This window comes from Phaethon aethereus (genome assembly GCF_964289735.1).
Source record: "Phaethon aethereus genome assembly, chromosome: 14".
Lineage (NCBI taxonomy): Eukaryota > Metazoa > Chordata > Aves > Phaethontiformes > Phaethontidae > Phaethon > Phaethon aethereus.
The window spans coordinates 16,378,525-16,398,637 of NC_138590.1; the positions used below are offsets into that span (position 1 = coordinate 16,378,525).

Genomic DNA, 20,113 nt, shown 5'->3' on the forward strand with positions numbered 1-20,113 from the left:
AAATATTTTAAATTGATATTATAGCTAAAAATGTTGTGAAGTGTAAGTGGTTCACTGATGAATTCTGTGCAAGTAGCACAAGAACTTAAATTTACCCAAGTGCTTTCATTCTTACCTCAGTGATGTTACCTATAACACAATTTTACCTTATGAAAGCTACTGTAGATGCTGTTTCGGATTCTTTACCCTATCTTTCTGTGTCAACATAGCTATTTTACTGCTCTGGCTGCCAGTGTCAACGAAACAGCTAGAAATGGATAGAATGAGCACTGTGGGTCTATTTGCATAGAGTTTCAGCCTCATTTGATCAGCTTTTATTGTAAATCTTCCCTGTTGTGAGTGTAGTGATTGCCATGGCAGCATTGAGAAGCTGGTATATTTTGGTGCTTTATTAAAAATAAATAGTCATGATTAATACCCAAACTCCAAAAACGTGTAGTTAAGTAGGACTTCAGTGTCTAAATTCCTTTGTTGCTCAGAGCCTGAAATACGTGAAGTATTTAGAGACTCAAATGTTGTTTTCGAAATGGTTCAATCTTTACTGTTTTTAGAAGTCTTATCTGTGACAAGAGTTCAGACTAAAGTTAATAATTATTGCTAGTAATGATCAATTAAAACTGAGTTTTAGTGTTAGAGACTTAATGTCTTCGAAGTAATTTATAAGTAAGTGGGCAATTGCCTGAAAGACCTGTTGTAGCCAAATTCCTTCGGTTACAGAGTAAGTGCTTTAAAGGCTGTCTGACTTCACAGAAGTAGAGGCTAAAAGTACCATCACTGCAGGTTTGAAACCAATATACCATTCTTGCACAGTGACTATTTCAAATGCTTCTAATCATCGTGCCACTGTGGATACGTGATAGTGTTCTAGAAAGAGGTCGTCTGGGTCCTTTAAAACAGTGCTGCCGGCAAACTATGCACAAGGCAAACACACAGTTAAATGAATAACTAAAATTTGCAGTGATCCAGTGCAAATTTCTTACAGCTAACTTAAAATAATTGCTGGAATTAAGAAAAGAGAGTTAAAATGTTAAGTTCTGAACAATCCTGTTTAGTATCTGTATATCTGATAGAGGAGGAGCATTTTTAAAAGTAGTTTGGAATTCTTTGTGAGCGAGGAGAAGGCAGGCAAGGAAGTCAAAGGCTTGTGAGGAATTACAGAATCATGTGGTAACAGGGAAGCTGGCTTGTAAAGAATATATGGATGTAAATACGGTATGAGTTAGTTTTAATCTAGTTGTACTGTTACAAGCCTTAAGTTGAATTCCAGGAGGATTAAATGTCAGAAATAATGGGATCTCTCACTGGAGTACAACATAGCGATAGCTGTAAACTAACTGGCTTCAGTACTGAGAGCAGCGTAGCCCCAGCAGCTTCATCTAGTCACAATAGTTTTAATGTCGTTTCTTCTGGCTGTTGGCACTTCATTCCTGAGGTTAGCATAGCAAGTGGGGGATGTATGCCTGATTGCTAATACAAGAATCAAATAAATACATTGTAATAGCTATCATAAATATAATTGTAGAAAACCTCAGAAGTGTATGTATAAACTATGCAAATAATTAAATTTTCCTACAGGTGATTGGAATTGTAGATATTACTAGTATCTTTGGTCAGAATAATTTTGTTTTGAAAAACCTGATGTTTGATATTGTTTAAGAAAAAAACCACAAACAAAAATACCTGTGGGTTTTTTTTCTTTTAAAGGTAGAACAATAGGTTGCTAAAGTCTTTCTGTTCTTCTCTTTAGGAATGATGTTATTGAAGATAATGACACTGGTAGCAGTGAGGACACAAGAGACTGCTCTGAAGTATTGGTTTGCACTGATTTAGACAGTGAAGCTATGAAACATGATACTGTAACTGAGGAAGAAGAAAGTGTTCAGGTGAGGGGAAGAGCCTCCTGTGTATGAAAATCATAAATTGCTGTGACTTTAGCAAAGTGCTTTAGAGATCCAAGTTTTCCTAATAGCTCTGATGCAGCCTTACATGGCACTGTTGCTCTGTGCAGTTAATTGTCCTTCTGCTGTGCACGTTTCTTAGACATGCACAGAGAAATTTTTGTGTACTTTGGTGCAACTTGTTTGGACCCTGACTAATGTTTTTCTATTGGTCTTTCACAGGTACCAGGCCTTCCTTCTGCTCAGGTAAGTCAGTGTATCAGCAAGCATAGCACCAGTTAGAGTAGCATCTGTGTTAGTAAAGGCTTCTTGAGGAGCAGAAGGTCTAGAGCTGTGGTTGTAGCATAGCCCACAGTTAGTCACACCTTTTACTGTATCAAGAAAGGGTAGAAGTAGCAGTCACCTTGAGACTTTGCAGCCTCTTGACTATGCTTGTGTGATTTTGTAATTAGCCTATTAAAAAGAAAAAAACCCAAACTTGTTTCTCAGCCTTTTCCCACTGCTTCCAGTTTCTTCTGTGGTAGGCATAGATGTCCTGTTCTTTTCAACACATCTTCATCTCCTTTCTGGTTGAAAGAGGTTCTGTTGCTTCTCCTTGGACCTCTTTGCTTAGATACTTGACTTCTGCTGTGCTGATAGCTCATGGTCTTCCCTACTGACTTCTTACACTTGAGGTGTCCTAAAGAAAAATGAAAGAAAATTAAACTTGTTACCTCCTGAAGAGGTTCAACATTTCAACACTTCCATTGTCATGTTGAAAAGTATCGGGCTTGACCATTTGTATTCCAAAGCAGAAAAAAACCTGCCTAGAGTGCTGCATGAGCACATATTAGGGTGTGATGCTAACATGCTTGTAAAAATACCATACTTAGTTGTATTTTTTAAAAACTCTCTTTTCTGAGCAAAACAATGTTAATGATACTTGAAGTTGCTGTTAAAAGTTCAGAAGGCAACTGAAAATGTCAACAACAGACCCCAGGGTAGTCAGGTGTCATAGATTTAATTTTGGCTTTGCTTTTATATATTATGCTTGAGTTGAACAGCTTCATGTCACTGAAAGAAGCAAGTATTGTATACGGTTTGGATGGAAGCCCAGTATTGTAGCGACTGTAAATGTTGAAATAATTGTTTGCCCTATACAACAAACATTCTTTGAGCTGCAGATTATTAGATCTCCACATACAATCAAATGTGAAGTTTTGTAGTATGTATGGCCTGAATTCGTAATGATGGCTTGAACTGTACCAGCACTTCTTGTTAGCGAGCAGACATCAGGCTCATTCAGGCTATCTTTATGCGATCAAGCAATGCTGTAAAATATGTGCTGACAAAAATGAAATCAAGTATAACAGTAATATGCAGGACAATCCAGCTTCCGCCACTCTATAAGAAATAGTACATATGGAGCTGTGAAATAAGCACTCTAATGAAAAATTCAAATCTGTAGTTCCTTATTTATTTGGCAAACCTTCTGTTGTCATAAATCTAAATGACGAATTCTGTGGGTAGAGAGATTTGCTATACATGCATAGAGGACTTTATACAACGGTTTTTAGCTTCTTGCCTGTGAGTCCATAAATCTTTCTGAGGGTTTCCTGAAAGGTAACTAGATAAGCAAACCTATTGTTAGTAGACTTAAATTAACTAGAAGAATTTAATGGGTCTGTGAACTTGAAAAAGTAGAAGTGGATGCCTTAGCATAGTGAAACTGTAAGTCTTGTCTGGAATCTGTGTTTTTATTAAAAGAAAATGTTGCCCTAGCACTCTTCACTATTTCACCTAGCCTTCTCTTTGCTTTCATGGATCCCAAATGACTCTTGAAGCACCTAACAAGCCAAATTTTTCAATTGTTCCTGCTAAGCTAACATGTGGTTTTAAAATCCTATTCTAGAAATTAAAATTTCACAAAATGTACTGATTGTCCAGGTTCTTTCCTGATGCATTAGTGCCAAATCTTTTTACAAAAAAATTACTAGATTGTTATCCTATAGGACAAAATGCACAAAACATGGTGTTGCAATTAGATGATATTTTATCCAGTTCAAGTGAATACTATGTTTGCAAGAACTCTAAAAGTACAGGGTAGAGTTGCATATTTCTGCCATCAGTCTTTTTCTGACTGGCTGTTGTCTTATTTGTAGTATTTGTTTTAGGTTTTCAGTCTTTTGACAAGGAAAGCCTTCAAAAGCAACAGAGTGCGTTTCTCATTAACTCCTAACACCTTACTTCCTTCCGACTTCCTAGTTAAAATATATGCTGCGCTTTAGAAACCAAAACTCAGATGGAGAAACAAAAATTGCAAATTGATAGCTTTTCAGCGCATTTTATGCAGTTTCAGTGGTTTCCAAGAACAGCTGAGAAATGTGAATTACACTTCTTACGAAGTATGTGCACTTTGGAGTTCCAAATATATTACCATGCTAAGAACATAAATGGAGGAATGTGATGCTTGGGAGCGCATGACCATGTATAAATGTGCTTTTGTTGTCATACCTGATGTCATTCTTGGCCTTTTTTTGCTTTTTGATATATTTCTGTCCATTGATATCAGTGATAAGGTGGCATTCTGGGGTGAAGTTCTGTTTTTTCAATGTTAGTGTCTACCTTCTTGTTAATACACCATGTCAAATGTTACTGGAGAGTTGTATCTTTAGGGGAGATGTTAAAGGGAAATCTACTGATTCTTCTGTGTGGAAGGAATTTGAGGGGCATGTAGGACACTAGGAAATGAAAGATGTGCACTCTCCTTTGGGCCTGAAATGGAAACAGCTGTTACATATAGTGTAACTGTGCAAGACTTACATAGCTCATCTCCAGGGTGGAAGTTACCTGCTGGGAGTATGACAAATGTACTGTAATTAAAAATTGTTTCCCCAAATGGGAATTTGACTTGAGGACTGAAATAATGTAAACAGAATAATGGAATTTTGTCTAATAAGGGTGGATACCACTGTCAGCTGTGTAAAACTGGCAACTGTTATGTATATTTGAACTCTCCAGGTAACTTTATTTTATATTCAGACATTTTAAAGATCATTTGTGAGAACTTCTTGAAGTCTGAAACCAAATGTAATCTGATATTTTAAAATGACGTATTTTCTATTTAAAATTTCTTATATTCCCCCAAATAAGACACTTTTTGAAGAAATCAAGTACCTGGGCTTTGGCATAAATACCTAGTCGTCAGTCTTCCTGTGCCAACTTTTAGTGAACAAAATGGTGACATGCATTCATCTGAACTTGTTTTGTGAGATGGTGTCAGAGAAATGCCAACATTTCTTCATCCCCTTCCAGTTCTGTTGCTGCTTTATTTAGTAACAGGGATTAGTAGCTCCTTTTAGAAAGTCTGTCAGACTTGTTTTATTTCATATATGCTGAGCACAAGTCTACATCCAACTCAGTTATTTTCAAGACCAGGATATACTTACTGCTATGATTACCAATTTGCAGTAGAACTGTTGGTGTTCTATTTAAAAGAAATAATTAAAAAATGGTTTGTCTGAAGATGGAAAGTCATAGTCTGTCTTCTAGTGATTAAAACACCTGGTTACCGGCTTTACTTTAGATGTAAAAATATTGCATGGTTAAAATGTATGATTTCCACCCCCAAACAGAAAGCTGTGCTTTTAGTTCTTGAGGGTGTTTTTTGTGGTCAGTGATGAATATAGAATTGTTTTCAACTGGGAATGCCATTCCCAAATCTTTCTAAACATACTTTTTGCCAACAGACTGCAGACATATTATTGAAACTATGTGATAAAGATGCAGATGTTGATGGAGAAAATAATAGTGAAAGGTATGTATTTTTCTTTTGTTTTCTTTCATTCTACATGGCAGAATGCATAACTTCAGTTTTGAAAAGTAAGCATACCAAACTGGTGATTTGTGACAACACAGTATAACATAAGAGAAGTAAAACTAAACAGACAACTTTTCACATGGGAAAACAGAGGGGATAAAATGGAGTTACCTTTTTATGATGATGATACAAGAGGCATGGAACTTTGCAGACTTAGAAAATAAGTACAAACCTATATAATATATTTCATGGGTTTTTTTTGTGAACAACCCTATGTTCTGCGCAAGACAGAAACAGAAGAAGAAAAATTTATTTTCTTTAAAATATTTTGGCACATTTTATTGCTCTTAATGATTGAAAAACCAATGCTGGTAATAGTGACTAGCCAGAAGACTTTAAGGTCACTTGCAGTTTGCGTTTAGTTAGCACTGATTGAAATGTCAATTTGAGTTCAACAGAGTTTTAAAATATTTAGTCCTAGTTTGAGCATAAAGGTCTGAGCTGTTTTTATTTCCAGCTTGGTTCAAGTCCAGTTGTTGTTTACATGCTTCAGCTTGAAATACTGTGTGAAGAGGGAAGGGGGTGAAGTAATGTAACTTTTGCTCCCCAGCATTTTAATTATCACTTTAAGGAAATACATTGAGTATCTGCTAAAACTGGACTAGGCTTTATGCAAGAATAAAATGTGAAAAGAGAATGTATAGTATTTACTGTCCATTAAGAACTTGTATTTAAAATGGTAACTAGGTCTGTGTCTTCTTTTTAGGCAAAATAGTATATTGCTTGGTGGCAATGATAGAATGTCTTCAGAGATGTTTCTGGTAAGATTATGATTTCATGTATGTACAGACACAGCATCTTATAAGCTTACATGAAATACAGATATGAAGAAAAACAGCAAATTTATCTTTTCAAGTCTTATGTTGATTGGCCTGCTGCAACGTTGCAAAACTTCTGCTAGAGATCTTGTCATCTCGCTTCACAGAAACTTTTGGCAGCAGAGCAAGCTTATGCTTATGCATCTTGTGTAAGGACTGTTTTGTAATGCAAATAATTGATAACTGTTGGGGTCGGAGGGAAGCTTGTTTGTAATTCCTTGAGTTAGGAAAAGAAGAATAATTTTTTTTTCAGAAAACTTCCAGAAGTGCTGGAACTGGCACTGATTAGGTACCTGATTTCCAGTTGCTAAATAATAGTAAAATTGTTCTGTTACATTACTTAAATACAGGATTCAAGTAGCAAGACTTGCGATCTTAATGCAAATACTGATTCAGAAGTGTCAGAGGATGGCAACATTAATGTTTCTGATGAAGCTCTGGGTGTCCAAGTACCACGTCTAGATCTGAAGAATGTATCTGATGGTGACAAATGGGAAGGTAATTTTCTCGCTTTAGCTCACCATATAGTTAACTAGCAATGATAAGTAGAACGTTTTACAAAGCAGAAGCAGCAGACAACTTATGCTTGCTTTCTTTAGTTCCATCTGAGTAATATGTTCCTATACACATGGTAAGATCAACCAAGTCATAGGTCCCATCTTGTTTCAGAACTATCTGCAACTTAATTAAGGACCTTAAAAACCTGTAAATTAAAAATAGTCAAAGGAGCAACTAAAGAAAGCAAAAAAGCCTAAGTTTCATACTAGAGGTTTTTGTGCCTTTTTTTTTTTTTTAAAATGACTTATGGTTCCCAGGACCCTGAGTCTCTCATTCAAGTTCTTAAAAGTGCTTTCTCAGATTACGTTATATAGCTAATATTTGCACTGTGTCTTTTTTTTAAAATGTAAGCTATTGAAGTTCTAATACTAGCTGAATTTGACTTAAAATCACTAAACTAGTAAACAGAGCAATTTATATTTCATTTATTCTGAAAAATCTGTTGGTTGACATTCCTGATGTTTAAAACAAGACAGATGTTGGCTTCCATGTCATTAGACAACTTGAAATGGCTCTAGGTTTTCAAATAAAAGTAAAAGTTGCAGATGGATATTATTTCTGTGCCCCTTCTCCCTCCATTGTTTGGATTTTAGGAAAAGCAAAATGTTTAAAACATAGTTTTCTCTCAGACAGGATTTCTTATGCTCATGACCTTATTCTTCATGGCCTTCCAGGTTTAGCAAGCCCTTAAGCTTGTGACTTTACTGAACCTTGTTGCTCGAAAATGTGGTAATAAGTGTTTAGACTGTTGTTTTACTTGTCTAAAAACATAATCCCTTTGTAACCAGAGCAGAACACTCTTGTCAGTATCTTCTTTTCAAAGTACTTATCTTTTTACGTGTTCCTTATATTCTGTTTCTTCTGCCTAGTGTTGATACTCTGAATCATCACACCGTAAAAAATGCAAGTGATACAGTTTGCTAAAATACTGTGAACTGTCACTGACAGTACAATGACCCCAGTCCACTTGTTTCCAGTTTTAAAAACTTGCCAATACAACTTGGTAGATAGAGAACAGATTTTCTAGGCAGGGGGAAGGTTTTAACTTCCAACAGGCTGTTCCAGTGACAGGTATTCTTTGAGATGCCTCTTAAGTGTCACAGTCAAATGTTAGTAAGACACTGGTAACAAGGAATGACTGCACTTAACTTCTGGTTGCTCTGTTACAAATATTAAAATTAGTGAAGTATACCTGGAATGTATGTAGTTTAACAGTGCAGCATATACTTGTAGCATGTTACCACATAAAGCTTTGTCCTGAAGCTCATATGGTGATAACTTACTGTTAATTTGTCACCAGTGCTGACTGTTTTCCAAGTGGTCTGCATGAATCCATCCTTCACTTTTAACCCTTTTACAAATGATGAGGTTTGCAATTTGTGATTGGCTTACTTATATTTGTAAAATATTGTGGTTGGCCTTCTTGAGCCCTAGCAAACTGTACATTCAGAGTATGTCATGTCATACAGAAGTTGATTTGCAGGTGTCTGAAGACACTGAGTCCAGACTTTCATTCTTGTTGTCCAAATTAATAACTTTAGACAAAGTTAAAAAACAAAAAAAAAATCCTGCTTATGTTCTCAGTGTTTTATTTACATTAATTGCTTACTTGCACATTACATTTTGTTGCATCCCTCTATTTGTGTTAATCTGATTTAATAAGTATTCTCAGAAGGTTTGTGGCTTCCTTTTTCATTATTTCCTTAAAACTGCTCATAAAAGTTGCTTTGGTTTTATTTATCCAAATATCTTTCTGTGATCTTTAACCCTTACTTTCAAAAGAAAGTAGTATACCTGTATATAAATTTATATTATAAGCTTCCTGGTAGTAATATCATGGTATTTTGCAAGAGATGTTATTTCATTGCAAAGTATTTTAACTTCGGCTGTTCTTTAGTCCTGTTTAGAATGGTTATTATGATCTCAGCCTTCTAAGGCACTGTAAGTCCTTGTGGCATTCCACTGAACTAGATTTGCTTTGTAAAGAAATCAATACTAGTCCAAATCTTGTAACAAGATTTGGGTTATTAAAGCCTATATAATAGAAAACTTAAAGGCCTGTAACCAACAGGGTTCTTGAAAATGAATGTCGGATGTTTGCTGGCTTAAGGCAAAAATGCAGATCAGTTAATCTATGTTTCTGAGTATATTTTCTGCATTTGTCCTGCTTTTTGGAAATTGCCACCATCTTATTATTTACAAGCTGTGAGGAAAAACATATTTAGAACTTGTCTTTCGTTAATGTGAGGATGCATGAGACTCTTATTAAACTATAATAAGTCTTTACTGTTCCTGTGTCGGTTCTTTGTAAACCTTCTCAGTAAAAAGTTCAAATTTGCTAAGGACTGAGCATCCTTACCTGCCATTGAAATTGCTTGGAAGCTGAGAGTGCTCAGGGCCTGGCCCGAAAGATGGGATGTTTCTTCCTGGTACTGTATCTTCCTGCTTTACATGTTATGTATAGTTTGTTCTGACTGTGCTGTGTGTTCACTTTAGTATTTTTGCCATTCTTTTTCATTTTATTAGCGCCATGCCCTATCACTTTTCCCCTCATTGATTTCAAAACAATGCATCTGCAGAGAGAAGGGGAGGGTAAGTATGGTTCGCCATACGTTCAGTTATCTGCCTTTTGATAGTTTATGGTTTGCTTTCTAACTAACCCTTCACCTGCTGTCCCTTATATCTTGGGAATATTCTGATCTGCAATTTTTTTGTTTACTTTTTTCTAAAAGGTCCCCTTCTTGTATCTTGTACTGTGTAAACAGGCAAGATTATAGCTTAAAAACAAAACGAAAAATCCCAATAATACTTAGTAAATGTACAATGGAAAGCAGGTACAAGGGTTATCTTTTTAAAGATTACTTTGTGGGTTTTATTGTTGTTCTGCACACTTTGAACCCAGTTTTCAAATTTCTGATTTAAATTGGAAGATATAGGCAACTCTCTGAAAAGAAAAGGGGGGTGGGATTTTAGAGTGTTTGGAAGGCCATGTCAGCTTTTTGTTAGACAGCAACAAAAACTATATCGTGAGAATTGCAAGGGATGTTAGCAACTAACTTTTTACAGGGATTTTAAAAAAACTGATTGTTTTGGAATCCCCTGCCTAAAAGAAATCACCTTCCACAAATTAAGAAATCTCTTTTTCTCAGTGGTGCCAAGATGGATTTAAACTTAAAAACCCAACAACACTCCTTTAAACAGACTTAAGCAAATGGGTATTGTACCTAAAGAGGTATTGTCAGGCTTACCTTCTTCAAAACCAAGAGGACAATCTTTCAAAGTACATGTGTAAGGTATGAAAATCAATTTCCAGAGCAAAATATTGCAATGGACAATAAATACATTCTTCTAACTTTGTACTTCTGATAAGTAAATAAGGCTCTCTTACACTGTTGAACTGTTCAGCAATGCATACTCCCAAGATACACTTTGAAAAAGGGATCCTAGTGTGCATACTTCATTTCAGTACCTTTTTCTTTCAATTGTTATATGACAGAATTTGTAGCTTTCTGACGTATTTCAATGTTTTTATTCACTTTGTGTATGACACCACATCCTTCATAGCGTACAAGACTAAGCATTGGGTACACATTTTTATTTCCTTTTGACTCTTGTTTATAATTCTGTTAACAGAAAAGTACCATTTTGTGTCCCTTTTTTATCTTCTAGATCCATTTCCTGCTTTCAAATCTTGGCAGGAGGACAGTGAATCTGGAGAAGCTCAGCTTTCCCCGCAGGCTGGAAGGATGACTAATCATCCATTGGAAGAGGACTGTCATCCGATATTGTCACATCGTAGTTTGGATTTTGGGCAAAGCCAACGTTTCTTACATGATCCAGAAACATTAGATTCTTCATCCAAAGCACTTTCTTTCGTTAGGTATGTATTTTAATGCAATTTGATAGGCGTTGGGGTGGGAGATGTTACTGCCAGTATGTAAATACGGCTGTTTAAGATCTTTGTGGGTTTTCATGATAAGAATTAATTGAAGACCAAGGTCAAATGTAGCATTTGATAGCCATTTGGCTGGTCTGCCTGCCCAGGAATCGCCATAGCAAGTCGGACCAGAGGTTCATGTGGGATGGTACTGTGTCTCTCAAAGGGGCCACTGGCAGATGCTGAGGGAAAGAGTATAAAAATAGGGCAAGCTTGCACAGATTTCCCTGGCATTTGGTCAGGTCTTCTGACACCCTGCTGTAACGGCACTTCCTGAGCTGAAGACAGCGTTTATATACTTTGTTTACCAGTCTTTACTGGACTGCTGGTCTCTCATCTTTATCTAAGTTTGGGCTCTTTTTTTCCTTTTTTTTTGTGGTAGCCTGAATATCTATTTTCATGTTGCATAATTGTGGATTTGTTTTGCGTAGCATGTTATCCACTTCCAGTAAAGAGCCAGGTTACACAAACCATTGCAACTATGGTGTGCAGTAATGCTCTGGGCAGATTCTTCATTTGGGCTGTGGAGAGTCATCATTCAGAAGGGTTGTAGGAAAGTATCAGCTGTTAGAGGGAGAGGTGTGGGGATAGCAGTACAGTGAAGAGGTCTTTTCCTGCAGATTTAGAGGATTGAGCCTGTTCAATCCAGTGTATGAAAGTAGAGCTGTCACTAAGCAAGCTGCAAGTCATTTGTGTCACACTGGGGAGTGTGACCCTCCAAAACTGTAAATAACCTGTGACCTGTACTGTCTACTACTGTTACTATGAAAGGGGATTTAAGTAGTATTTCCATGCTTGTTGGGGAAGAAACAGTCTCATGAAAATGAGAAAATCTGAAACGGGAAAGACCAAGTGTAGAATCTCCAATTCTGTCTGACATAGATTTATGGATGCAAAAGATAGTTGAAAAGTGCTGTTAAAATGATGCAGAAGACTGACCTGCAGAAAAGTGCTTTTTGTAATAGCTGTTCTTCTCATCTGAAACTAATAAGGATCTACACTAGTAGATTATTGGATTAGTATTTCTAATATCTCTAACTACATAGATGTCACTAGCTGTGTAGAGGGATCTTTCAGGCACCTTGTGTAATAAGCGTACTAGAAAATTCTTATGGTCAGTCTTGAAATAAAAAGGCTTTTCCCAAGCAGCATATGTCAAGGAGCTGAATGAGATGATTCAAAACCAGAATCGCATACTCTAGAAATACGTTAGTAAGGCCAGCAGATTAGATGATGTAGATGTTTTTTAGATAAGTATCTAATATAAGGCAGTTACATGGAGCTGTCTAATTACCAAGGATTGTTCTAGCCTAGGCTTTATTCTGTGCCCAATATTTCAAGAAGTACTGAGTATCTCGTAACTTAGATAAGTAGCCTAGCCACCAGAAAGATCTGAACTGTTCTAATGACAATTAACAATTAACAGTACATTAGTTTATTACACTTGAATTTCAAATGCTGTTTTTCTGTTAGGGATATTACTGAAATTAGAGAGGAAAAAATTAACACATCACTTTTTAAAGGCAGCAGATCAAAGCATTTTGATTCAGTAAGTAAATATCTCTACCTGAAAATCTGAAAAGAATAGATTATGAACTGGAGGATAAAATTGAAATTGGTCATCTGCTACTCAAATATACAAGTTGTTTGCACTTGTTTAGTTATTTAAATGACACTTTAAAAATGTTTTTCATACAGAACACGAAGAGCATCCTTTAGCTCAAAGGATGAGAAAAGGGAAGACAAGACACCTTATCAGCTTGTCAAGAAATTACAGAAAAAAATAAAACAGTTTGAGGAGCAATTTGAGAAAGAGAAAAACAGTAAGGTACGTTACCACTTCTGCTTTTACTCCGGATAAGTGACTGCATGGTAGAGCCTAAGTTATTGCCTGTAGTTCTTCACTGAATAACTAACTGTGGGATCACAAATGATAAAAATTTTGTTTACGCACTGCTGTCTACGAAAGTGAACTAAACAGCAGCAGGACTAGAAAACGTGCCATAATGCCTGAGCTGAAAGAAGGGCAAACAGTGACATTTATGCAGTGAGGCTGGGGGGTATCAGATGAGACATGGAGAGCCAGAAGGATCTTACCACTCTCTGGCTCAACTTCTGATGTCTTCTTTCAAGTTTATTTTCACAAGTGTTGTCTGTTATGGTAGCACTGAGATCTGATCTGGTACTGAGTGGCATCCATGTTACTAGTCACATTTGCTGTCATAAATATTGCCAAATCTTGAAATAAATATTTATAAATGAGCTTTACTGTGTCTGTTTTCCTAAAATGTAGTTTATTTGTGTTACTTTTTAGCCCTCCTATGGTGATATTGCAGCCAATCCAAAAGTTTTAAAATGGATGACTGAACTTACCAAATTGAGAAAGCAAATAAAAGGTAAGGGATGCTACAGTTTCCAGTTTTGTACAAACACAAATTATCTACATGACTTAAATGGCTAAGTCATTCAGTAAAATTCCACAGGACAATAAAAATGTTTCACTTCTAGATTCTAGACCATTCAAAAATCAAAATCAAATTATTCCTGTGGCTTTGTTTTTAGTTCGTTAGAAGAGAAACTTACCTATTCAAACTGATTCCTTGATTTGCAGTTGATCTGAGACTTAGTGCTTTTAAAGCTTTGGATTGAGCAATTTTTCTCATTTCAGATGCAAAGCAGAGGAGCTCAGATGGAGAATTCATACCCCAAACACGCCCACGAAGTAACACTCTTCCAAAAAGCTTTGGTTCCTCTCTTGACCAAGAGGATGAAGAAAATGGAGATGAGATGCGGGTTGTGCAGAAGGAGAAGAAGCCCACCAAGGAAGCTACACTTGAACTCATTTTGAAAAGATTAAAGGAAAAACGAGTTGAGAGATGTTTGCCAGAAGATATAAAAGTAAGCTTTATAAGGTTATGGTTAGGCTGTTTCTAAGAGACTAACAGAGGGAAATAGAGCACTGTCAGACACTTCAGATACTGCTTCATTGACAAAATGTTGCCTCTGTCTAGCAGCCCTTTACCAAGACCGCATATTTCAAACTCTGGGGGGAAATAATCAAGACGAACCACATTTTTCTTGCTCGTTCTTTATTAAAATATTTATGAGTATTGGAGAGCTTTAAATGGATGAAGGTGGTATGTATGGTATTAACTTAGCTAAGTTTGGCTAAGGCATCTGTATAGCCGATAATGTAGAAAAACTGTTAGTGACTTGTGTTTGATGGGATGTGAATTACTCTTCTGACAGAAAATGACAAAAGACCATTTGGTAGAAGAGAAAACATCTCTCCAGAAAAGCCTCCTGTATTATGAAAGTCAGCATGGACGGCCGGTAATACTTGGTTTACTTCTTCAAACTATGTTAATGTATGCATAGGCAACAGGAACTCTTGTGCAGTAGTAATACCAGAATTTAATGCTGGTGTGTGGTTTTGTGTGCTTGTGGTTTTTTTCTTTCTCTGAAACACGAAGTTATCAATTGGTGGTGTGGTTTAACCCCAGCCAGCAACTAAGCACCACGCAGCCACTCGCTCACTCCCCCGCAGCACGATGCGGGCAAGAGAACTGGAAGAGTAAAAGTGAGAAAACTTGGGGGTTGAAAGAAGAACCGTTTAATAGTTGAAATAAAATAATATTTTTTTTTAAATTTTAATGAAAAAAAAACCCCAGAAATAAAACCCAAGAATGACAAGTGATGCAAATGAAAACATCTGCTCACCACCAACTGACTGATGCCCAGCCAGTTCCTGAGCAGTGGCCTCCCTGCCAACCTTCCCCCAGTTTTATTGCTGAACATGACATCCTGTGGTATGGAGTATCCCTTTGGTCAGTTGGGGTCAGCTGTCCCGACTGTGTTTCCTCCTAACTCTTTGTGCACCCCCAGCCTCCTTGCTGGCAGGGCGGTATGAGGAGCAGAAAAGGCCTTGACTCTGTGTAAGCACTGCTCAGCAGTAACTAAAACATCCCTGTATTACCAACACTGTTCTCAGCACAAATCCAAAACGTTGCCCCATAGTAGCTAGTGTGAAGAAAGCTAACTATATCCCAGCCAAAACCAGCACAATTGGTTTCCATGTTGCTATCAAAGGAAGTTACTGCACTGACTTCTTTAAAAAAAAAAAAAAAAAGTATTAGTAGGCCCTTTTTCCACAGATCAGTAGGTTTGCAGAGTGTCTTTTGGTGCCTTATAATTGGAGATACAGAAGTTAGAGTAAGTGACTAGCAATCAGTGCCCGGAGTTCTGTATTTTTATCTTGGGCAGTGATCAGCATCACTAGTCCAATCACAAGATCTTTCCAGTTACTATTCTATCAGCCTTTCTGGACTTAGCACAGCAGCTTTATAATCAGTGCTGATATATAAATCTGACCAAGCCTTTCAGTCTAAAAGCCAGGGAAGAATAATGGTCTTGGAGATATTGGCACTGGTTCTCAATCCCCTTACGGAGAAAATGCCAGTAACTGTTCAGGATAGCCTTTAAGATTCGTTATGTTAGTGTACACAGTGGCCAAGAATTGAGACTAAATCAGATACCAGATAAAATCTCTCTACAGTTTCATCTTTTTCTTTTTTCCCCCCTGTCATTTCTGTAGAATCATCATCATTGCCAGACACAAGTCTTCTCCCCTAACTCTTGGTCTGTTTTTTTTCCTCTTTTCCATGGGTCTTTAAAGACAGATGGCTTGCTTTGACTGACGCTCCCCTGACTTTTAGGAAGTCTTTAAAACTTCTTCTTGAGAACTATAGGGAGTTAGTGAGAAAAGAGAAGAGGAAAAAGCACCCACTTATTCCCTTTTATCTGTATAAACCCCATTTCATACACACAATTTAAACTAGTTTTGTGTTCCTAATTGGAATATATGTGGCCTGGCATGAGAAGCATACCGCTTTGTGTTTGCTTGCATATTATTGGGTGACTGGTATAATTAATTGTGTGGTTTCTCTGCCTTTAGGTTACTAGAGAAGAAAGACATATTGTGAAGCCACTTTATGACAGATACAGACTTGTAAAACAAATGTTAACTAGAGCAAGCATTACTCCTATTCTTGTGAGTAAAACAAATGCTATTTCTATTTTTTTCAACTTTTGAACTGCTAGGCTGCCTTTAGAAGAGCTTGTAAAACTGTACGATAAAATACATCTTTCTTGTGGAAGATAGAAGATGTTGTTGTCATCATACCAGAGGCATTTGATTTACTGGTGAGAGCAGAGTAGTTCAAAGCTGTCTGTGACCTTGATGGCTCTTAGGAAGTAAATGGTTCCCGGTGGAAATAAATAAGCAGTTCTAACTTGCCATGGCTGAAACGTTCCCAAGTCACTGTGCTAGCTGTGGATCCACAGTACATATTGTACTTTCAGTCCTCCCAAGAATAGTAACACCCCTTGCAGTGAAGCTTGTCTCTCTTCTGTGCTGCAGGTTACTGTCACCAAAGGCATGAGTGATAGGACGGCCATAAGAACCATTTCATTCCTTCATGTTTCCCCAGTGTGAGACATGTTATCAAAACCAGCAGCATCTGTACAACATCTGTGCTTTTTCATTGTGTTTTCACTTCATTTCCTTCTAACTTGCAGTGCTTTCTATTCTTTTCTTTCCTCTCTCTGTGGTCTTGTAAGAGATGAGGAAGAAAAGTGTTCATACTGTGTGAGGAGATTGATGTAACGTTTATAGTACCTGTAAAACAGTTCTGGAATGACAACCTGCTGGCTGTCGTTGTTCTTCATGAGCTATAGCCAAAGTGTTGCATGCTGACCTAGACTTGCAACAAAAGAGTTTTGATATTATCTATCTGACCCTTTTAGAAGGAAGAGACTGCACAGCTGATGTGAGATAAGCTCCTTACATACAGACAGTTCTCCACCAGATTTACATAGCTGGGCAGTGGCTTACTGAGCAGCAACTTCATCAGCTATCTATGTTGACTCTGACTGTCCTTAGCTATCCCCTTTAAGCTAAAGTATGTTGAGATAAAGGGACCAGTTCAAGATCGTTCCTTTCTTGCACATACATTTTCAGGTAGCTTATGGCATCACGGTATACTAATCACATACTCTGAAGCCTGTGTAGAAATGTCCAAAGAAGCAGGAAGCTGTTTACTTTTCATCAACTAAAGTTTTTTGACAGGTCATTGTCTGCATGGCTTTCGTGTTCCTCCTGTTCAAAGAGTCCATCTGTTGAAATTGCTTATGCTGTCCAGGGCTAATGGATGAGCAGGGCATAATTGCATGTGCGCAACAGGCAGCTGACAGCAATTCCTGTACAGCACAGTGGCACCTGTTTAGGCTGAAGTTCAAAGGACATTGACATTGAGGTGGCAATAGATAACTCTTACATAGCTCTTCTAATTGCTGGACTTCGGGCTAGTCTGGAAAAACAAACTGGCAGTATTATTCCCAATGTATGTCTGTCAAGATAAAAAAAAAACATCTCTGGCCTTGTGTAACTTTATAGTCTCCCTATGGTTTGGTTTGGGACAAACAAGAGTAAATATGAAATTCAGAGATACCATTATGAGTTATGAATTTTTCTAGAAAACATTGAGACTGCTTTTTATTTTAAGTCTGAAGAAGAGTATTTTTACATAAATTATAAGCTACAACATTTACTTCTTTGTCAAGGATACTTTGGACATCTGAGCTTCTTGGGTTATGTGGTTATTTTGTTTGTGCTCTGTAGGTATGTTTGCAGTCTCTTATTCTTCTGAAAAAAGAAATACTTTTAGGTATTAGGTAACTTGAACAAAATTCTGACCGCACACAGCATTTAGTGTCTAATTGCACATAATGAAACAAATTTTTGCAGGGGTCACCATCAACCAAGAGGCGGGGGCAGATGTTACAGCCCATTATTGAAGGTGAAACTGCCCATTTTTTCGAAGAAATTAAGGTGTGTACAGTGCATTTAAAAACCAAACAACGTCCCAGCATTTGTAATGGGGAACTGAAATATTTCATATTTCTTTTGAATTTCTGCTTTAACTTTCAGGAAGAAGAGGAGGAAAGTGATGGTTTGTCTACAGACCTGAATGATATCTTGAAAACTGCTGTCCAAACACAGTCTGTTTTAAGCCCAGTTGAAAACTCTGAGTCTGATGTTGAAGATGGTCAAGAGAAACTGACCCGGGACCTTAGGCTGTCAAGCACCCGCGCTGCTTCTATGTATGTAAAAATGAGGAGTGACTAACTCTATTATAGAAGTTGCAATTATTGCACTTAGTCATGATACCAAATACATGATGTAGGGTGGGAGTGACATGTTCGGCACTTCTCAGAAAGTGTTTGGCTTGAATGAGTCGTCTTTCCTTTGACATGTCTGACGAAGATCTCTTTGTATTCAGTGAATTGTTTAGTGTCTTCTAAACCTTCTTCAGCCTTACTAGAGCCGTGTAGACAGCAGAAAATTTACACCCTTTTATTAACTACTAGTTTGTTCTCAATATTTCACCATCAGGCAGATGGCATATTCCTTATGAGCAAGACATTATTATTAGTGCAGCTAGCGCAGTTGTTTTGAGTATGCTTTGAAGAATTTAAATTTTATTGTATGGCCAACAGTATTTTTCTTTCACTTGAATTTTTTAGGCCTGAATTATTGGAGCAACTGTGGAAAGCGAGAGCTGAAAAAAAGAAGCTACGCAAGACATTACGAGAATTTGAAGAGGAGTTTTATCAGCAGAACGGAAGGTTTGTTTAGCACAAAACCAGATGCTGGACAGCAGCCTCATTTTGTACCCAAGTATTTTTTTTCAACTTTCTATAGCAATGTTGGCAAATGGAATCTGATCTGTTTTAATCTCTGCTATGAATAATCAGCTGAAGGAGGTAACATTCCTGTCTATTTTTAATAGCGGAGGAAGCCTGGTCCTGAGTTTTCTTTCCTCTATTACAGTCAGTAAAGCGTAATAATGAAAATGGAAGAAGTGGGGTTTTATCATTTTAAAAAAAGAGCATTTAAAAATACTTATTAAAAAGCATTTTTTAATATTAAAAAACCCCCTCAGATTATCCCTCTGTTTTTAACATAGGGCAGGGAAGTTTGCCTATTTGGCCTTTGTTCCAGTAGGTCAGTCCTGAGAGTGGATATTTGCTTTACCAGTAGAGGGGTAGATAATTTTTATTCTTCTCTGTATTGTTTAGTTCTTTCAGGCTTCTTATTTGAATATATGTTGTTAGAAGTTTGAGTGAACTGCTGCCCACTGTGTGTAATAGGAGGTTTTTCGAGGTGTATCACCTCGTGAACAAAACTAACAACACTCTTAAGAGGTCAGTTGCTTTTTGACTGGCAGATATTCTCACTTAACTACACTTTCTACTGTATTTCTCCTTAACTGTAGACTCCTGGACCATTGGTCACACGGATTCCACTAACATGGCTTCATCATGTATTTACTGAATTTGGGACATAACTCCTTTTGACTTTAATAGCAAGTAATGAGGTTAATAATGAAGGGTTGATTTAAAAATAAGGCAGATTAACAGATTAATTTATTATAGTCCAGTCTTTAAGTAAGAGTAACTCTCTTCTATCAATTTCTGAGTCAGTCCTACATACAGTGAAAATGTAGATGGACTTAAATTTATTTGTATTTTTCTGTAATGTATATCTGTGTATACAGGATCTGAAATTAAAATCTTCATATCCTGTTAATAAAATCTCCAGAAGAATTTAGGAGAACAATTTATAACCAATGCAGTGGCAGCTGTGCTGAATTAGTGCTGCTGGGTTTTCTATTCAGTTTTTTAGGTGATGGCAATTTTAACTACAGTGAACTAAAATATAGCAATTTGTCTGATTGGTGAACCAGCTGCCAAAAATGTTTTTATCCGCCCTGAGATAATGGCACATTGTTGCTTTTGTGTTTGGCTTGCTGCAATACGGAAGATTTTCTTGAAACATGGGTGTGCTTCTTTTTACAGGAATGTACAGAAAGAAGATCGAGTTCCAATGCTTGATGAGTACAGGGAGTACAAGAAAATTAAAGCCAAACTTAGGCTGTTAGAAGTCCTTATCAGCAAACAAGATTCTTCAAAATCAATTTAA

General features: G+C 37.0%; 1 protein-coding gene across 2 annotated transcripts in view; it reads left to right on the forward strand.

The window, feature by feature from the left end:
- FAM13B (family with sequence similarity 13 member B) overlaps positions 1–20,113 on the forward strand; it is a gene marked incomplete at both ends in the record, with an annotated part of 38,075 nt that extends 17,962 nt beyond the window's left edge. The window contains 16 exons of one of the 2 annotated variants that reach the window (XM_082006130.1): positions 1,748–1,883; positions 2,121–2,144; positions 5,627–5,694; positions 6,464–6,518; positions 6,926–7,073; positions 9,660–9,725; positions 10,803–11,013; positions 12,769–12,898; positions 13,385–13,466; positions 13,739–13,968; positions 14,320–14,403; positions 16,025–16,120; positions 17,876–17,959; positions 18,059–18,231; positions 18,655–18,756; positions 19,990–20,113. In XM_082006130.1, coding sequence (XP_081862256.1) covers positions 1,748–1,883; positions 2,121–2,144; positions 5,627–5,694; positions 6,464–6,518; positions 6,926–7,073; positions 9,660–9,725; positions 10,803–11,013; positions 12,769–12,898; positions 13,385–13,466; positions 13,739–13,968; positions 14,320–14,403; positions 16,025–16,120; positions 17,876–17,959; positions 18,059–18,231; positions 18,655–18,756; positions 19,990–20,113 — 1,813 coding nt within the window. The remainder of the gene's footprint in view (positions 1–1,747; positions 1,884–2,120; positions 2,145–5,626; positions 5,695–6,463; positions 6,519–6,925; positions 7,074–9,659; positions 9,726–10,802; positions 11,014–12,768; positions 12,899–13,384; positions 13,467–13,738; positions 13,969–14,319; positions 14,404–16,024; positions 16,121–17,875; positions 17,960–18,058; positions 18,232–18,654; positions 18,757–19,989) is intronic. The other variant, XM_082006129.1, reaches the window with a different exon arrangement.